Source organism: Sylvia atricapilla, chromosome 13 (genome assembly GCF_009819655.1).
Source record: "Sylvia atricapilla isolate bSylAtr1 chromosome 13, bSylAtr1.pri, whole genome shotgun sequence".
Classification (NCBI taxonomy): domain Eukaryota; kingdom Metazoa; phylum Chordata; class Aves; order Passeriformes; family Sylviidae; genus Sylvia; species Sylvia atricapilla.
In genome coordinates this window covers 14,559,530-14,578,021 of record NC_089152.1, presented here as the reverse complement: position 1 = coordinate 14,578,021, position 18,492 = coordinate 14,559,530, and the positions used below count along the sequence as shown (strand labels likewise).

At 40.6% G+C, this 18,492-nt stretch overlaps 1 protein-coding gene across 1 annotated transcript in view; it reads left to right on the top strand.

Annotated features, from left to right (window-relative positions):
• THSD4 (thrombospondin type 1 domain containing 4) overlaps positions 1-18,492 on the top strand; it is a 214,888-nt gene that overhangs the window by 84,316 nt on the left and 112,080 nt on the right. The window contains exon 6 of the mRNA XM_066328521.1: positions 8,471-8,607. Coding sequence (XP_066184618.1) covers positions 8,471-8,607 — 137 coding nt within the window. The remainder of the gene's footprint in view (positions 1-8,470; positions 8,608-18,492) is intronic.

Here is an 18,492-nt window from a genome sequence, read left to right as displayed (position 1 = left end):
GACATCCAGTGGCCACTGGCTGACAGATGGTTGTCTGGATTGTGACTGCAGACACAGGAAAGGCTGATGTGAAAGAAGGCATTTTTAGGAGTTGGGGTTTATTTTCCCTTTAAATTCAAAAAGGAGTTCCAGATGTAACACAGTAAAAACCGAGGTCTGTGGAAGAAACTACATTACCTGGTTATGTCATTTAAAGGGGCACTGGCCTCGAGCCTCTGTTAAACAGAACTTGTGGCAGCTGTACTGAAGCCAAGAGTACTCACTGCTCAGGTGCCCATGTGAGCCACTCAGCTGAGTGCTTTGCTGCACTGAAATTTCATAGAAGCACATCAAACTTAAATCTGTTGCTGATTTTCAGATGTCCAACTGATCAAGAAAGACCCATATGCATGTGGTTTAATGAATTGCTTGTTTCTAGTTGGGGTCTTTTAATTTCATTGAATAATAATCAACTTTCCAGTTATTTTTAATGCATGACAGTAAATCTGTAAAATATTAATAATAGTTTGTAATGACAGAGGGATTTTTGAGGAATGGAGATACCAGGGAAATGAAAGTAAATGAGAGTGTTTGCAAATTTCTTACTGCCTTTAATTATGAGGACAAGTTTATGGAACATTGTGGTCTTTCAGAAATACTCTGTTCACTGAAGAGTAGAAAAATCTGTGGTATATTCAGGTAAAGGTGAAGAATTTGTTGGATTGGTGTCCTCCTTTTCGGCTCCATGCTTGTTAAAATGTATAAGCAGGTTCATTATAAAAGCGTGATTTTTTTTTCACTTACTATCAAAAAACCCCAGTGCAGACATTATTTCAAATATATAATAAATTGTTGAGATAAGGTGAAGTAATAAACATCTTTACTATATGAGAAAATGAAAAGTGGAAGTAGGGGAAAAAAAAAAAAGGGCAATGTTCCTCCATCACTGGAATGAAGAATGGAAAATGTTTTTAGAAAAAAAATCTGAACCAGAGTAATAAAAGTTTATAAGAAGTTAACAAAACTGAAAGGGACAAAGAAAAAAAATAAACACGACCCTTTCTGGTTATTGTCAAGAGATGTTCCCAAGCCTAATAAGGACAAAGTATCAAAAGAGACTCAAATAAAACAGACCACATCACATTACTATTTCTTTTGGAGAGCCCAAATGTAGTTACATGATAATTATTTCCTGGAAAATCTTTGCATGTTGTTATTTAGAAATCTGGCATATGATAACTGCTGTAAAAAGCATTATTCCTCTGGCCACCTCAAAAACTTGTCACTGTCCACCAGTGGAAAACCAGCCTAATTTGGGATCAGTTTTCTCTCATGGACCTTACAGTCTCCCTACACTGCAGAGCCTGAGCTCATGCTCCAGTTCTGATAACTAAGCCCACATAGTCTATAGCCTAAACAGGGAAACCTGAAATAAAGGAGCTCTGCTTTCTTGAAGGCTTTTGTAGGGGATGTGGTGTGTTACATTTCATATGCATTTCCCTTCTTTGTATAGGAAGCTGTGTAAACTGGGTTGCCTGCTGGATCAGTGTGGAATTGTCACATTTTGCTGTTTCTGGCCGGGTGTAGACTCTAAGTCCACGATGTAGCTGGCAGCTTACAGCCACAGCAGTGTGTGAAAGGACCAGAGTTCTGCTGTAGCATGCTGGACCTGTCCTTGTTTCCCTGTATGTGTCTTGAAGCACCTCTGTGTGCAGAGAAAATCTTTAGGGGCACCTTAAAGATCATGGAGTTCAAACCCACTGCTGTGGGCAGGGTCACCTTTCAATAGACCGGGTTGCTCAGAGCCCCATCCAGTCTGACCTTTAACACTTCCAGGGATGGGGCATCCACAGCTTCCCGGGGCACCCTGTGCCGGGGCCTCAGCACCCTCCCAGGGAGTGATGGTGGTCACCTGCACGTCTATTGCTGAAACCCCACCCAATCTCAGCATTGATAACTGAGGGACATGTTACATGGATTGACATAAGCATATCCCTTAAAAGTTTTTCCAGTGTCTGCTATGCTTCATTACACTTCCTGTAAAGCAGATTCATTGCTTTTATCATGAGTAAATACTGAATTACAGCCCATGGCAAGCTGGGCCCTGAAAATAACTGAGCTATGCAGAGACAACTTGTTCCTGGAACAATTGCTTCTGACACATCATGGATGAGTGTATCTTGGCTTGTTATGGAGAAGCACTGAAGTTGACTTTACAAGGCAGTTTGCACACAGAATGAAGCCTAATTTATATTTCCTTAATCCCATAATGTAGTATTAACATGATTGTGATATTTGCCTGCCAAGAGTGTGCATGCCACTTCTGTGTGGGCACCCTCAAGGCACGTTTCTCAAATTGCACAGCTTGTTATTAACTATTTTTAGATGTTTAGGCAAACTTACAAAAACTGACAAATGGTAAAAGCATTCTGTAAGGTTCTGTGGAGAACTAGAACTGCTGTGTTGATAACAACAGGGAGTCTGGATCTCACATTAAATTACGATTTGGACTAAGGAACCATCAAGGAGGTTTTGTACATTCCAGTCCCTACCTCATGGCATGAGGAACGTGAAATTCCTTTGTTGTATCTTTTATTCTGATTGCACCTACAGCCAGCGTTATCTGTGGCAGGAGATTCAATGTGCGTGCTGTGAGAGGCAGTACGTGCTGCAAGCAGCTTGGAGTCTCCAGAGCTGAGACAGAGAGGAAGAACTTGGTACATTCTTTAAGGACAGTCAGTATACGATGTCATTTAGTTTACTGATAGTTGCATTCTTATCTGATTTGGGTATTATTTCCTGGGGTTTTTTTGGTCTATGGCTATTTTAATTTCCCTTTGAACAACTGAATACATTATTTATCAAAGGTATTGTGGTTGGAATGCTCTTTCTTCTGACATTTTTTCCTAAGAATATCATTAGATTGCAATTCCGTGCACTGGCAAGCTGCCTGCCAAGCTCTCTCTGTATCTCTTCAAGCTCACTGCAGAGCAGCTCAGTCACAGCCTGGCCTCCTTCTCCACCATGGCCATGTGCCTCCCCACAGCCTTTCCTTGGGCTTGGGGAGGATGGCAGAACGCACTGGAAGAGGAAGCTGGAGGAAGGGAAGGGCTGACATGAATGCCCTTCACACACTCTGTGGTGTGCAGGAGGGTCAGGAGGCAGAAGGCCTTGGGTGGGGAGTGGGACATGGGGGCTGTGCAGTGCTGAGGGGTTCTGGGTGTGTGGCCATACAGGGTGTCCAGCCCCAGTGACCGGCCCTGGTGTCCAGCTGTGATGACCAGCTGTGATGACCAGCCCTGGTGTCCAGCTGTAGTGTCCAGCTGTGATGTCCGGCCCTGGTGTCTGGCTGTGGTGACAAGTTGTAATGACTGGCTGTGAAAAACGAGATTCACTTTTTAGATTTTAGGAAAGAGGTTTAATAAAAGATAAGACAATTAGGAGATAAGGAAAAAAAGCAAAGTACGGCCGGCTGGGTGACTTGGCACTCAGCCAAGTCCACAAACTGCTATTTCACAGGCTTTCTTTAAATACCCTTTCTATTGTATCAGTCTGTTGAAGATTCATTTTTTTTCCATAAACTAGTTTCCATATTCCAGGAACTATTTTGTGTGGCTCCTCCTTGGGTCCGCCTTTTCAGAGCATGCGTGTTTCTTGGCTGTGTCTTCATCATCACCTCCAGATTGGGCCTTGGTCCGTGCTTTCTTCAGATGGTAGATGCTGATAGTCGGGGTATCAATAGCAGAGTCTTTTTTGCATGGTCACTGGATGTTATCCCAGCCAAACAGACAGTTTAAGCATGCTATATCACTACTACCTCTATGTCTAATTTTCTTTACTAACAGCAGAAATAAAAAAAAAACTTATATTCTTACCACAAAGTTATTAATCATAGAGCACACATCTTGTGAAAAGCCAACTTTATAATAGGTATTTATAACACTGGCCCTGGTGTCCAGCTGTGATGACTGGCCCTGGTGACCAGCTGTGATGTCCAGCCCCGGTGTCCAGCCCCGGTGTCCGGCTGTGGGCTGTGACAGCCCTGTCCAGCCCAGGGAAGGTGGCTGGAACTGGGGGCCTGTGTGTCCCACCGTGCCGCTCCAGGGCCCTTGCCGTGGCACTCGGACTGCTCAGCACAGCACTAACATTTGAAAATGCTCTTTCTCGATGAAATGCGAACAGATCTATTCACAAACTCCTTCTAGTAGGAATGTTTCCCAGGGGGTGACTTTCTGCCTTGTTCTGCCATGCACGGTTTCTGGGTTTGGGCGGGATGTGAGGCCTTTAGTTTCCTGCACTGTGGTTTAAGGAAAGGCCGTGGGACGCGGGGCCGGCGCAGCCGGCAGCGGCTGAGGGAGGGCACGGCCGCCATCGCTGCGGGCACTGCCCGGCTCCGTCACGGCCATCGGCTCCCTCGGGGCTGAGCTGCTGCGGGCCGGCAGTGAACGCTGCGCTCCCGGGAGGGGCTGAACCCGGGGCGAGAGCGAGAGAAGAACGAGCGTGTTCCGTTGCAGGCAGTTTCCCCTCGTTTCGCTCTGTCCCGGGAGGTTCTCCCTCTCCCACGCCGCGTTGGGGCCGTGCCCGGCGCTGCTCTCGCCCGGAGCCGCCGGCGTCGGGCGGCCGCCCCTCACCGCGCTGGCACCGCGCCGGGCCGGGAGTGTGCCCGGGGCTCCGACACACCAGTGCTTCCCTGTCGTGGGATTAAAACACCAGGATTGTTCTTTGACTGTCCGCCTCTGAATCCCCGTGGAGGACACTTCTTCCCTGGCTCACTCCTGCTTCCCAGCGGGCATGTGGCTGCCGTCCTCTCTGCAGGGCCTGAGGACAGGCCTTGGCCAAAAGTGCTGCTGGAGACAGCTTGAACTCCAGCTGTAGTGTGGTAACACATAAATTACACTTCCCCCTTTAAAAAGTGTCTAGATATGTTTGACAGTTGAATTTTTCTCCTCAAACCTCTATTGCAGTGAAATCTGCATTGAAATGTGTTGATATTTGTGAATGGTGGAAAGTTTTCACTGCAATGTGTGCAGTGTGATGCAGGGCAGGTGCACTTTGTAAGATAATGTGCGGTCTTAGTGTTCTTATTGGGGATGTGGAAGGTGGTAGAACTGTACTGTGGTCCTGTTTCAGCATGCCTGACTCTTATTCCTCATAGGGAAAGGTGGAAGGTAAGTTTCAGCAGAGGACTTGGAAAAAAACCAACTCCTGAGTCTTGCAGTTTGGAGAAGACCAGGATGTCCCCGAGGTACTTAAGGCTAGTTTGGTAAGGATGTTTTAAGGAAAGTACTGATTTTTTGATTTGGACACTTTTTTAGTCTGTAAAATGAAGACCAAACATTACATGTTACCAGGATTTTTCACTAAAGGCATCTCCTTCAGTTAAATCAATAATGAATATGTCTGGCAGAACCTGTGTGGTAACAAAAAAATTCACCCAAGTTCACTACTTAATAAGGTGGGATAAGGTGAGACTTTGCACAAAGACGTGGTTGTGCTAAGGTGAGCACGTGAATAAAAAGCAAATACACTAGGAGGACATGTTAAACAGTACCTGTATAATGAACTGTCCTAGAAACTGTGTCACACTTCAGAGGAGCCAAGGTTTTTGTTGGGGAAATGTGTCTTGCTGCCAGCTAGTTGGGAAGGCCTTCACCTAGAAGCCTTACTGTATCTCTGGGGATCAGATAGGTCCTTTTGTGAAATCTGGGATCAGCTCACGTGGGGTTCAGAAATGTGGCCTGTGTGTAATCAATTGCCTCAGAGCTCCTTGCTTAATTGACATTTTATGTCCAGTTGCCCAGCCAGTAGTGCAGCTTGACCTACTGCCTAAACTGTAAAACCCTGAGTCTGAGTTGTGGCAGAAAACAGGGCGAGGGAAGGGTTTTTTGCTAGTGTGGTATCTTGTTTTACACAGGAATTCTAAAATGTGTTTGTTTTGCTGCAATTTCTGCATCTTATGCAATAATAGACAATGCTTACATAAAATCCTTATGGGAAATGCCTGTCATTCAGCAGGGGCAATAAAGTTAAGAGATTTTGCTCTTCGTAGGCAAGTTTTTTCAGATCTTTCACATTTGGGAATGTTGTCTTTAGATGGTGTGGTTGCTGTATGCCTAATCAAGGCAGTACCTTATAGGTACTCATCAAAATAATCTGAATATTGAAGGCCAGAGGGTTTTTAGAGTATGTTTGTTGTTTAAGCCTTATTTGTTTGTTTGTGGTCATTAGTGACTGTTCTAATACTTTTTGTGTGAGGGGTAACTGTTCCTGATAAGAAAGAATGAAACACAGAAATAAGGAAATGGGAATTATATCTTTACACAGCAAGTAATCTCAGTCTGCTTGGGGTTGTTACTTGCTGCATTAGCAATGCAGTAGGCTGACCTATCACAGCAGAAGTGAAGGAAGAGAGAGATCCAGGGGAAAATACCATGCTCCAGCAGGTAATTTTTTCATCTCCAAGTGGCACAAAACTTTTACTGGGATCTAGAAGGCCAGATGATATTTAAAGAATAAATATTTTAAAATATCAGAACTGTGGGGGAGAATCTGTAGAGGAAGAATATGGGAATGTGAGGCTGCAGTATAGTGACCTTAAGGGAACCAACATCTAAGGACATTTCAGAAACCCTAAATGGCTTGTTTGACTTGATTTTAGAGAGTGGAAAGATAAGAAAATGTACTCTCCAGAGGTGCTGCTTGATTGCTAGCTTTGCATGTTATAAAAATAGGATACTTTCAGACACAGAAAAGGACAAGTTGACTTAAATTGTAATGAATCACTGAAACTGGGTTATATTTACTTGAGAATTCTGAATATAGTTATGTGTGAAGTGATGAAGCTGCTAAGACTAAAGCTCAGTTTATCATTAGACCTGACTGTTAAACTTGGAGATTGAACTGCAGGAAATACCTCAGTTTGGGGTTTTGGTTGGGTTTTGGGGTTTTTTTTAATAACTAAGTGAAGTCATTGGAATGATAAGCTAGTGAATCTAAAAAAAAAGCAGCCAATGGAAGAATGACCTAGTTGAACATGGCATTCATGGCTTCTGCAAAAAAACCAAACCAGGTAAACAGATCTTTGACCTCTCTTAGAATTAGTAAATGTTTTTGTGTATTTTATCTGAAGATTGTCAGACAGAATACATGATGTATATGAGTGGCAGTTAAATGAGTTCAGCTGTGCGAGGCAGAATTTAAGATACAGAGTTGGTCTGCATTAATCCTGTGTCTGTATAGGGAGTAAGTGAAGTTGAGCTGAAAATTTGGTAATTCTGCAGAAAACAGTTGTTTAATATATATTTGAAGTTATTGCTTTTATTTATTTTGGCTTTTTGTTTTGTCTCAGCTGAAGATTGAAAAATACACTGAAGTCAAGTAGAAAATCTTGTGAATGCCATGTTTTAGCATTAAATGAGGGCACACAGCATCTCCTTTGACATCTCCTAGAACAAATAGTAGGTTTTGGTTTCAGTATAGGGGCTGAGCTGAGGCCTTATGAAGTGAGAGGAATTTTAGTTCATTATTGTGGTAGCAGTAAAAGTATTGTCATAAAGAAAAGGATTTCTGCTTGGACCTGGCCACTGTGCATCAGTGCTGCTCTGGGTTGGAAAGAAGCTGAAGATGCTGTTATGTCAGTTAGCACATGGGGTAATAAGCTGAGAGCAACTCTGACATGACAGATGATTTGCAACAGAAAGGCTACACAAATGTGTTAACAAACCTGATAGCATGAGCTGTGGGGAGTGTTAGACTGTATCTGCTCAGTCTAAGGAACAGATTTTCACAGGAGGAGATAACGTGTCTCCGTTCTTGTCTTATGCTCCTCTCACCCAGAGTTCAGTGGACTGATTTCCTATTGGTTCTTGCGTGTCAGCAGAAATCTCGGGGTTTTGAATAATATTGCATTTTATACATTTTTGAAAATGAAATTTAATGGAATAGAATGGAAGAGTTGAGTTTTTTTAGTGGAATAGCCACTAAAGTGTAACTTGCAAAAATGAAGAGAAAAAAACAATAGAATTTTTTAAAAATATGTCTCTCTCTTGTTTAAAATGTTTCTCAGTGCTGGATGCTTGTATGCCTGACAGACCTGAACAGGCTGGAGTCTATGAGTGAGCCTGATTTCATGCACATCCTTCTGACTATGGTGTAATTTTTCTGACACTCAGGAGTTATGAAATGCCAAAACATGTTTCTATGCTTTGACTGAGCAATATTTTTATGAAACTAAAAGTACTCTTGGTCCTTTAGGGAAGTGTCAGTGTCAGCAGGTGAGGTACTGTTTACATTGTCATAAGGTGTTGTGGAACGTTTACCTTGGAGCTGGTTCCTTCAGCACCGTCCATATGATGTGGTCACTTACATCGCATTGTTTGCATACTTGTTTCTTCCCCTCAGACCCCACTGCTCATTTAAAGAGCTTTTCCTTTTCCATGCTGCCGCTGTGCTGTGTGTAACGGGCCCTTGTGTTGTGCCTGTGTCTGTGCAGTGAAGGGCAGTCAGAAGTGTGAGCTGAACTGCCGCGCCATCGGCTACCGCTTCTACGTGCGCCAGGCGGAGACGGTGATCGACGGCACCCCCTGCGAGCCCAACGGCACGGCCATCTGTGTGGCGGGGCAGTGCAAGGTAAGGGCGGAGCTGCTTAAATCACTGCTGGTTACATTGTTTTTATTGAAGTAGCTGTGAAAAACACCGACTTTTGTTATTGCGGGTTGGGTGATTTCTTAACTAACGCTTGTGTTTACCGAGAACAAACTAAGGAGTGTTGAAGGGATGGATTCAGGAGGTGTTTTAGCCACAATTAAGGTCACTGCCAATGAGCTTTTGCCACATGTTTTACTTTCTACAGAAGAGGTTCTTTGAAAGAATCAGAACAGAAAGATTGAAAGCTTAAATAAGAAAGAAATACAATATCTTTCTTTGATTCAGTTTTAGAGTGGAGATATTTTTCAGAGTCTGCAGCAGAATGGTTTCTTTTGATTGCTTTATAACTGCTGATAGTCTAACTTTTCTGATTGGGCCATGTTTGCCTCAGGTCTTACTGGCTGTCCTTTTACCCAGCCCTGATGTTCTCTGAGAAAACATTTGAGTGGTTACTTTGCATGGGTTCAGAAGGAGCTGCTGTGTTGACTTTTTGCAGTCTGCTGTGCAGATTCCATTTGCAATGAATAAATACACTTCTTGCAAGATGGTAGCAATTTCAAACAAAATGTTACAGTGTTTAGAAAAAAAATTTGTAATCTTTCAAGTAAGTTTAGTGAAAGAAATAAATTCCTAGCAAGGGGCATTTGACGCTTGGCTGATTCCTATATATGTTGGCAAAAGATGCAGAAGTGGCTCAGATGTGACTCATGAACTCAAATAGTGAAAGGTCAAGTTCAGTTTAAATAGTTGGTTTGCCAGGGGAAATCACTGATGAATACCCCCTTGTCCTCTGCATGTCCCTCTTACTTGTGCACATCTGGACAATGCCATGTTTGTTTCTGGTCTGTCTTTCTGAGTGCAAGCAAAGCCATAGCTTTGAATTTCCTTTGTACAGGATAGATCTGGGTGAAGTTGGTTGTGCTTTAAAGCTTTCCTTGATCTCAAACTAATTCAGAAAGGGCCAGAAACTTGTTTTAATTGCAGTTCTGATCTGACTCAGAAAACTGATAATTGAGTTGTGTTTAATGAATGTGTGGTCTCTATCACCCTCTGTTGGACATTTTTTTACATTACCAGAACAATAATATCCTTGTGTTACAAACCATTATCTATTTTGTTCTCAGTACCATTGTTTTTGGTTAGTATTTTCAGCTTACCTTATCCTTCAGAGGAAAAAAAAGGATGGAGAATGCTGCTGTAATAAAAATAATTCCAAAATATGGTAAAGAATTTGATATATGAGATGAAATAGTCCTTTAATGAAACTTGAAGTGAAAAAGCCCAACACATTAGGGTATTTCATCATAAGAACATCTTGTCTGTCTGTGACTCTGGCATAACTGGCACATCTCATAATGCAGGTAATACAGAAAAGAGCTCACTTCTCATTGAAATGATTGTGTATTTCCTGGTCTAGACTAGACTGTATCCTAATGAAATTAAAACTTCCTAAATTAATTAAATACTTTCAAACTAGACAAAGTAGGAAGAATGGGGTGATACTCTACCTACATAGAAGAATGAAGTACAAATGATCTTGACAATCAGTTGCATTATTTCTGTGTAAGTTTGGTGTTCTGCACCCTTGAACAGTATTATTTCTGATGGGGGGTTTTAACTGAACAAATGTTTTCATTTGTTCTATTGAGTTCCTATTGAGTTCTATTGAGTTCCACTTTTGTTTTTTTAATAGTTTTTATTTGGTGCCACAGCTGGTTATTCCTAATATATATGATTGGAATATGTTTCAGTATTATTGAGTAGATGTTGTTTTTTAAATCCATTTGCTACTTCTCTTCTAACTCTACATTTTGACAGTGCTATTAAATTAAAGAGTGACAATGGGATTTCCTTCCACTTGCCATTTAGTCAGAAGTGTCTGTTTTCTTCCTTCAAGTTTTTTTTTTTCCTCTTCTTTTATGTGAAATGAGTGTATCTTTATATTTCTTCTGGAGACAGTGGGTTGGTCCTCTCAATAACTTTTAAGCTTAGAAGAAAATGGCTGAGAGAATACTGAGGAGACTTTGAGAAAAGAATGTTCTTAATAATGTTGACCTTGCCCACAGATTGTAAAATGTGCCTCTAGGGCAGAATGTTGCATGTGTTTTTGCATGTGTCTGGGACACTCCCACTAGGAGGAGTCATCCCAGTACCTGGGTAGGTGTGAGCACCGACTCGAGGTAGTTTTGGAGCCAGAAAAGTTATTTGGGAGCTGTGGAGAAAATTGGTTTTGCAGAGATGTTGGTTACCACGCGGGGGCGCGCCTTACAAAAGGATTGTGCAGCATTTCGCCCAAAATTCTGTTTGCGTGGGAACTGTAGATTACTCCTAAAAGTGCCTGAAATAATTATTTTCTGTCTCCCGATTTTTATATTACATTTTCTCTTGGAACGTCGTTTGTTTTCATCTTCCAGCTAAATTCTGAAGTTAATAGAAAAAGATCTAAGCAGTTTTAAAACACACACTGTAACTTCAGTAGCAAAATGATTTGTAATAGAGATTTTACTTGAGTGCATCAGATATTGAAACCCTTGCAAACTTTCTGGGGAGGCAACTTGTGTCAGCTGTAGGAAGCAAAGCCAACCATACCAAATCTCCATCAGAAAAGCAGGATGAGGAAAGCAGCTCCTGTTTGGAGCTGTGCTGGTGTGTTCTAGTGTCCAGGTAAGAGAACTATAGATGACATTACTATATTAAGTTAGGAAACTTTTAATGGCTGTAGGATCAGAGTGACAGATCAGGACAATGAGAAGTGTGTACTTTCAATATTTTAGGGTTATTCTCTTAACTGATACATGTTGGGATATAGAGTAGCCCTATGGCTGCTCTTGTAAGGTTATAGAAGCTGTTGTCTATAGGAATCTCAGCTTACTGTGCAATATTGATTGCTTACATTGAAAAAAGGTCTGCGGTGAATTCAGAGTTTTTCTGTGTGTCCTTTCTTAAAGCTGGAGCCAGACTTCCCTTCCTTCTCTGTCCTCTTGTGTTTACAGGTTCTTCTGAGTGAGTACTCTGTACAGTGCTAGCTTCTGTGAAGCTTTCCTCTTTTTTCTTTTGGCATTACTGTGTTCTTTCTTAACACTGCTAATGTAAGAAGGAACCTGATCTCTAGATTAACAAAGCAGAAGCAATGGCACAGAGATACCTATATCTGTCCTTCACCTGATTTACAGAAAATGTTTGTAGTTGCTGGTTCATTTTGCTTGGTTCTATTGGAGGGGGTGTATTCTTCACTGAACAGGAAGTTTGTTAAGTTTTCTGTCATGGGATTGAAAGAATTTGAAAGCAGCCAGAGGAACTGTGCCCAATGAAACAGAGTCTGTGCATCAGGGGTGGCTCTCAGTTCTGTGGTGTGGGCATTGCTGGGTGAGTGATGAGTGGTGTCAGGTGGTGCTTGTGTTTGACAAGGACCAATTTCAGAACTGCTTCCAGGTGCTTGATCTTGCCCTAAAAGTTGTCCTTGGAACAGTGAGTGCATGGCTTACACTGTTTACACCATGGGAGAGCTGAGAAGGTGCATTCTGCTGAGCACTGTCACCAAGGCTTTGCCCAGGATATGACTGCACAAAGGATATGCTCTGTGAAAGTGGAAAACCAGATCATAGAGCCCGTGGTGTTCAGATGCTGAAATGCATTGTGGAATAAAATGAAATATAAACCTCTTGTTTGTTCATATTCAAGGCTGGCTTTTGTCTTGCTGTTTTGTTTGGTTTATCAATGGCTGCTGAGGACACAGTGGTTTGAGCTCAAGACCTTTTTTACAGATTAGGTGGGATGCATTCAAAGATGCTCATATTGTGTATGTAGCCTCTGTTTTAGGCGTTTTCTTTCCAGGAAGAACGTTGCTTCCTAAAAACTACCATACATGTGAAAAACCTATGGTTACAGTAGAACATTCTCTCCTCTTTCTGCTTTTTCATAGATACTATTGTAATTTCTTGGCTGTTGGAAATAGGACTCTTCATTGTTTCTCTTCATAATGATTTGCTAATGCCAAGCTCTGCATTGGGAAACACCTGCCAGGCATTAATAAGGTGTTAATGGAAGAAACAGGTTCCTGGGAGCTAAGAAATAACTGCTTGTTGCCACTTCTTCCCTCTGTCTGAATAGTTTTTGTTAAATGTTTTACAGAGTGAACCTCTGTGAGATTTCTTGACATCACTCTCTATAAAATGTTTTATCCTTCTTCCATTTATAAAGCAACACTTAAATTTTTTCGCATATGATCTTTGACCAATAATTTTTCAGGTTTGGATGTCTTTATAAAAAGATAGAATGTAATCCTTATCTGCAGTATGCCTTTGACTTCATAGATTGGCTGTCAGTAGGAAATACATCCCAGCTTTGAGCTTAATTGTATCACTACAGGAGTTGTTCTGAAAGCAAATGCTGTTATCTCTAATGATTAAGTGACACAATTAGGGAATTTTATTATTATTAAAGTACGCTTCTCTTTGAACTAGTTTAAAAATAGTGTACTTAAAAATAAATCTAAAGTAAATCTGAATAAAATGTAAAGTTTTCAAGAATGCTGGGTATAGCAATGGAGTAGAAAATGAAATATTGTATGTTGTTGGGCCATGTTGAAAGTGAAGTCGGGTTTGTTTCTGAATAATTAATTATTCCCTAGGTTGGAATAATCAAATGATCACTCCAGCTTAGTTTTAAAGAAACAAGATAAAGTCCTGTGGTACTGGTGAAAAAGGAGGCTGGGAGTGTTTATGAAGAAATATTCAGTAACACACCAGTCCCTTCACGTGGTTGTTCATAAAAAAACCCTGAACTCATGATCACTGATATTTTTATTTATTTTTTTTTAAATACTGGCTTTCTGTGATGGGGAAATTTAGTGTAGATGAGAAAAAAAGAGTTCAGATAAAAATAGAAAATAAATGTGGTTTCAGCTATTCCTTTTTCTCAGTCCTTTGCTGAAGTATTCATGGATGCAGTCTTAACAAAACCAGCTATGGCAGCCCATAGGAAGATAAACTGCAGCTCTGTTCTGCATTCACAAAAGAGGAAACCAGTGAAGAGCTGTGTACTCTGCATCTTGGTGGAGGTGAAGGGTTTGATGGCATGTCTCTTATGCAGAAATTATTAAGATATTGTTAATGCCTTTTAAGTAACCAGTAGAAACAAACCTGTTCTGTGTTACATTACAGCAGTTCAAAGAAAAAAAAAAAACAACCAAGAAATTTCAACTAGTTGAAATCCATTTGATTTCAATGGATGTATGGGAAAGCAGTTGTCAAAGAGTCATGTAGGTAATGCAAGACCACTCTGCTGAGGTTAAATAGCAAAAGGAAACAAAGTAATTTAGATTTTATTGTAAAGAAACAAAGAGGCGTGCAGCAGAAGTAACGTTCTGAAGCTCACATTTAAGGGATCTGTTGAACACCTGGCCAAGCAAGCAGTGAGGAGAAAGCTGTTAAGGAGGGGGCTGGCATACAAGAGTATTCATTCTTGTTTTTCTATTTAGAAGAGGGCTGAAAACGTCACAATTATTCCTGAAGTATAAATTATACCTTTCACTGTTAATTGGCTGAATTATGTTTCTCCTCCTAGAAACGTTCAAGAGATTTGACTTGCAGCATCTCATTGTGGTGCTTAGCTTTGGACTCCCAGAAAGGGCTTATGGATTCCTCTCTGCAGAGTGCTTAAAAGGATCCTGGCACCTTGGTCTGAAAAGTGGAAATTGAAAGTAGAGAAATCTGAAAGTAGAGATTGCCAGCAGACCCCTCAGACAGGTGTTAACATGGGAGCATCTGAGTTTGGCTTATTGTCCCTGCGTTCTATGGCAATAGAGGCTCTGAATGGGCAGCATCTGTTTTGTACCATTGTCCCAGGAAAATTCTGGAAAGGGGAACTCACTTACTACGGAGTGGGGAGGGTGTTATGTCATGCACAAAAATAAAAATGAAGAAACTGTTCTTGAATTTACTGTTGTCTGCTAATGTTTATACTAGAAGACTGTCACTGCAAATACTTTATCATGATAAACATGATAATTTATTTTATCATGATAAACATAAGAAGAGCAAGGGGAATAAAAAAAAACTTGTACAGTAATAGAGCAAGCTTGTATATCACATATTTCATGAGACTTCTGCTTTGGTTGTGTACTTTCTCTCTGCTTGCTTGCAGGGTGTCTGTTACTAGAATTTAACCTGCAGTGGAGTTGGAATGTGCAGTAAAACTTAAAGTTATGCATGTAAAAAAGAAGACATGTATGCTGGGGACAGCTTATTAGCAGATGAATGTATTCTCATGGCAGGTGAGGTCATGAAGTAGAAGGAGGGCTATTGATGAACATGCTTGAGGAAAAAAAAAGGCTTTCATGTGTGAGGATTTATGAGGTGGATGCTAAAACAATAATTGAAACAATAAATGGAATTAGTATTTCATTTTAATTTGATTTGTTTTGTTACTTTCTCTGTCACTTTCAATCCACGTTGCCTCCTGTGATGGCAGTGGTCTGGAGATCAGGTTTTCTTCTTTGTTTGCAGTTGTGCTCCCTTTTGCTAGCAGTGTTAGCAATTATGCTGTGTTGACTAGTGATACTTCAGGCCTCATCTAAAAGTCAGTGTTCTTAGAAATACAGTATGGAAGTGTATTTATTGATAAAGGTTTGTTCATCTCATTTTTTGTTTTGCAATACTCTTTATACCTGGCAGCAGGTGAATATTGGTAGTATTTTACTTACTGTTACTACTGGTAAGTCACTGATTAAATGAAAATTTTATCACAGCTTAGTCAATCAGGAACTTCAGAATTTAGGCACTAGGATTTTTTCCTTGTTAATTATAATAAACTATCAGAAGTCAGTAACCCAGAGGTCTTAGTGAAAACAGAGGAATTTTTAGAAAGCGATGACAGTGCAGCAAAATGCTGTCTGACCGAAGCTGATTTTTACTAAGGAGCCAAAGAGTAAGTTAATGCTTAATTTTGTTTTGATGACTTTTAGGAGCAAATTGAAAATGCTAATAACTGCAACAGAATATTCCAAAATACCTATTATTTAGTCAGGAAACTGAAACAGCAATCTTGGAAATCTACAGGAAATTAAGTATTTAGGCTTTGTTTTCATTTAACTACATTATAATATTACTTTAGAGCCTGGAAAGGGTCCAGTATGTTTTTAGGCACTTCTATTAAAACAAAGACTACAATTTTGATAGACCGGGATAGGCAAATTTGTCACATGAATAAATAAATCCTTGGGAAGAGGGTCCATAGAAGCTCTAGTTGTTGTGTGTCTGTATCCATTGTTTTTTTATGCAGCACTTGCAAACACAAATATAGATGCACCCAGAGCAAATAGTTGAGAAGACGTTTTAGAATATGCTTGAAGTATTGACTTACTGTGTTAGACCAAAACTCTGAAAAAGCTGTGACTCCTGAGTTAGGCAGGTGCCATTGTGTCACTGCTCCTGGAGAGGCTGAGTCCCTGGCTGAGCAGAGGCGCTGCTTGGTTGCTTCTTGGAGCTGGTATGGATGCAGATCCCTATTCCAGCCAAAGTGTCTGGGCTGTTCTGCAGTGGATTTCCTGTGGGACCTTGGATATCTCATTTACCCTCTGGTTGTTAGTCTAGCATTGTGCAAGGGCACTGAGTGTCTGCTGAGTGTGCAAACTGCATCCACAAGCCTTTTTTTTTTTTTTTTTTTTTTTTTCCTCTGTAGCCCTGTTAAGAACCAATTCTGTTAAGAACCAATTTTTTTAACCAAGATGGAGCCATGTGATTTTATGACTTCCCTCCCTTGGGTGACCTGCTGGCAACTGGTTCCCATCTCTTCCATGTGATGCACCTCTGTTCCAAATGTGCTTTTAATGCCCAGATTCTCCATCTCAAAATGACAATTATGTGGCAAATCCTTGTTTCATAGGATTAATGTGATTTGGGTGTCCTAATGGTAGTGAAATGTACTTAAATGTACTTAAGCACAGCAGAATGTTGTGCTTCTCTACCAAGTGAAGGTTTGTGTAATTTCTGTGTATTTTGAACATATTCATCTGCAGGAAGTTGTGCTTTGCCTTTCAGACAAACAAAGGTATGGGAGAATATTTTCAGGGAGAGCAAGAATCTGAGTCTTAACCCTTTGCTGAGACCCGAGTTGGAATTTTTATGCAGCAGCTCATGTTTACAAGATGTTTACAAGATACAGTTTAGTTTCACAGAAGCCTGTGCAGAGTTCCCTTCAGTTTAAATTTCACATCGCTTAAGCTTTCACATAAGGGTTTTGAGCTTTTTTTAAAAGTTCAGAATAAAAAAGTATCCTGGATGCCATCTGGTACCACCTAAGTCTGTGAAATTTAATAAGATTAGAGATTGGAAAATGGTGTACAACCAGATCAAAATGAGCTTGTTCAAACTTGGCTGAAGTTGAATTTTTAACAGAACCTGAAATCAGCCAGATTTTCATACAGCTTCACACTGAAAATGCCTCTACATTTCTCTTTCTTTTTTCTCCCCACTAGTGCCAGTGTGTCTGACTTAAGAAGTCCTAGAGACTGGAGTCACATGAATGTACAATAATTTAGTTTTTCATTTAAAAGTCATGTAAATTTCCAGCTTCTGTATTTGCTGAGAGAAATCACAAACTGACGAGATCACACTCAGTGGCTCATACTTCACAAAACAAGTGAGGTGAGCTCAAAACCTTCTTAAAAAGTCTATTGGTTTGCAAGCCTGTGCCCTATTTTGGCATCTCAGACGTTTTATTATTGCAAGAACAGATTTTTCCTATTTGTGGAAATAACATCAAAACTTGAACAAAACAGAAATGTGATGGTATTACATAAGACTGACATATTTAATCCTTTTTATGGCTACAGGCTTCTCTGCAGTCACAGGACTATACCACATTCTTGCTGATGAGGAAGCATTCCAGTTTTCTGGGGTTCTGACAATATGGTGCCTTTGAACTAGAGCATTTATACCTTGCTCAGTGGAGTCATCAAAATGCTTGTGAATAACTTCCTGTTCCCTCTTTGTAACACAGACACCTGATCTGTTCAAAGCCTCCCATAAAAACCTACTAGAGCACATGCATTAAACTTGATTAATTTTGAAGTATGGTGCATTTAAATGTATCAATAATGTCTGCCACGTGACATTGTTGGCTTCTAGTTTGAAGCAGCTTAATGTGGCATCTAAGTGCATTTCATGAATTGAGAATGTGGCCAAGGTTAAAGTTGTTGTGTCCACACTCCAGTGATCCTAAGAGTTCACTGGGAGTGTTTTAGAGTAGTTTGCCTTGTGTATAGTTTTTACAAATCCTGTGAAGTGGAAATCAGAAACATACATATATATGTATCTCATAATGTGGAAAGATAAATTTGAAACAAAAATGTGTTTTCTTCTATAAAATACAAAATGTTTTTACCGACATTGCCTTTTCCTTTCCATACTAGAGCTGTGCCTATAATTGTAGTAACTATTGTGTACCAGGCTGGTGACCTTGCAGAAATCAGAAATGTCAGGCTTGTTAGTTACTGATATTGGACCGTTGGTGATGCTATTTATATGTAGTCTGGCTTATTCTTATCAAGGTCATGAACACACAAGGAGCTGTGGTGACAGAGGTGGGAACGTGGAGATCAGTTTGGTTCCTGTGTTAAATATGAAAAATATCTGCAGAATTCTAGTGAGCAACTTAAGAAACTAATTGTGACTAAAAGCAGTCCTGCAGTCCCAAATGTTTCTGTGACAGAGGCACTTTTTTCCTTTCCTGTCCCTATGTGTTCCCTGTATCCAAGCTGTTTTCTGTAGAGGGGTGTGGACCTTTACACACGAGTATAATGGACTTCTGTAGATGTTTCAGGTGTGCCTTGGTGGTATCTTACAAAATGCAAAGTGGAAGAATTGC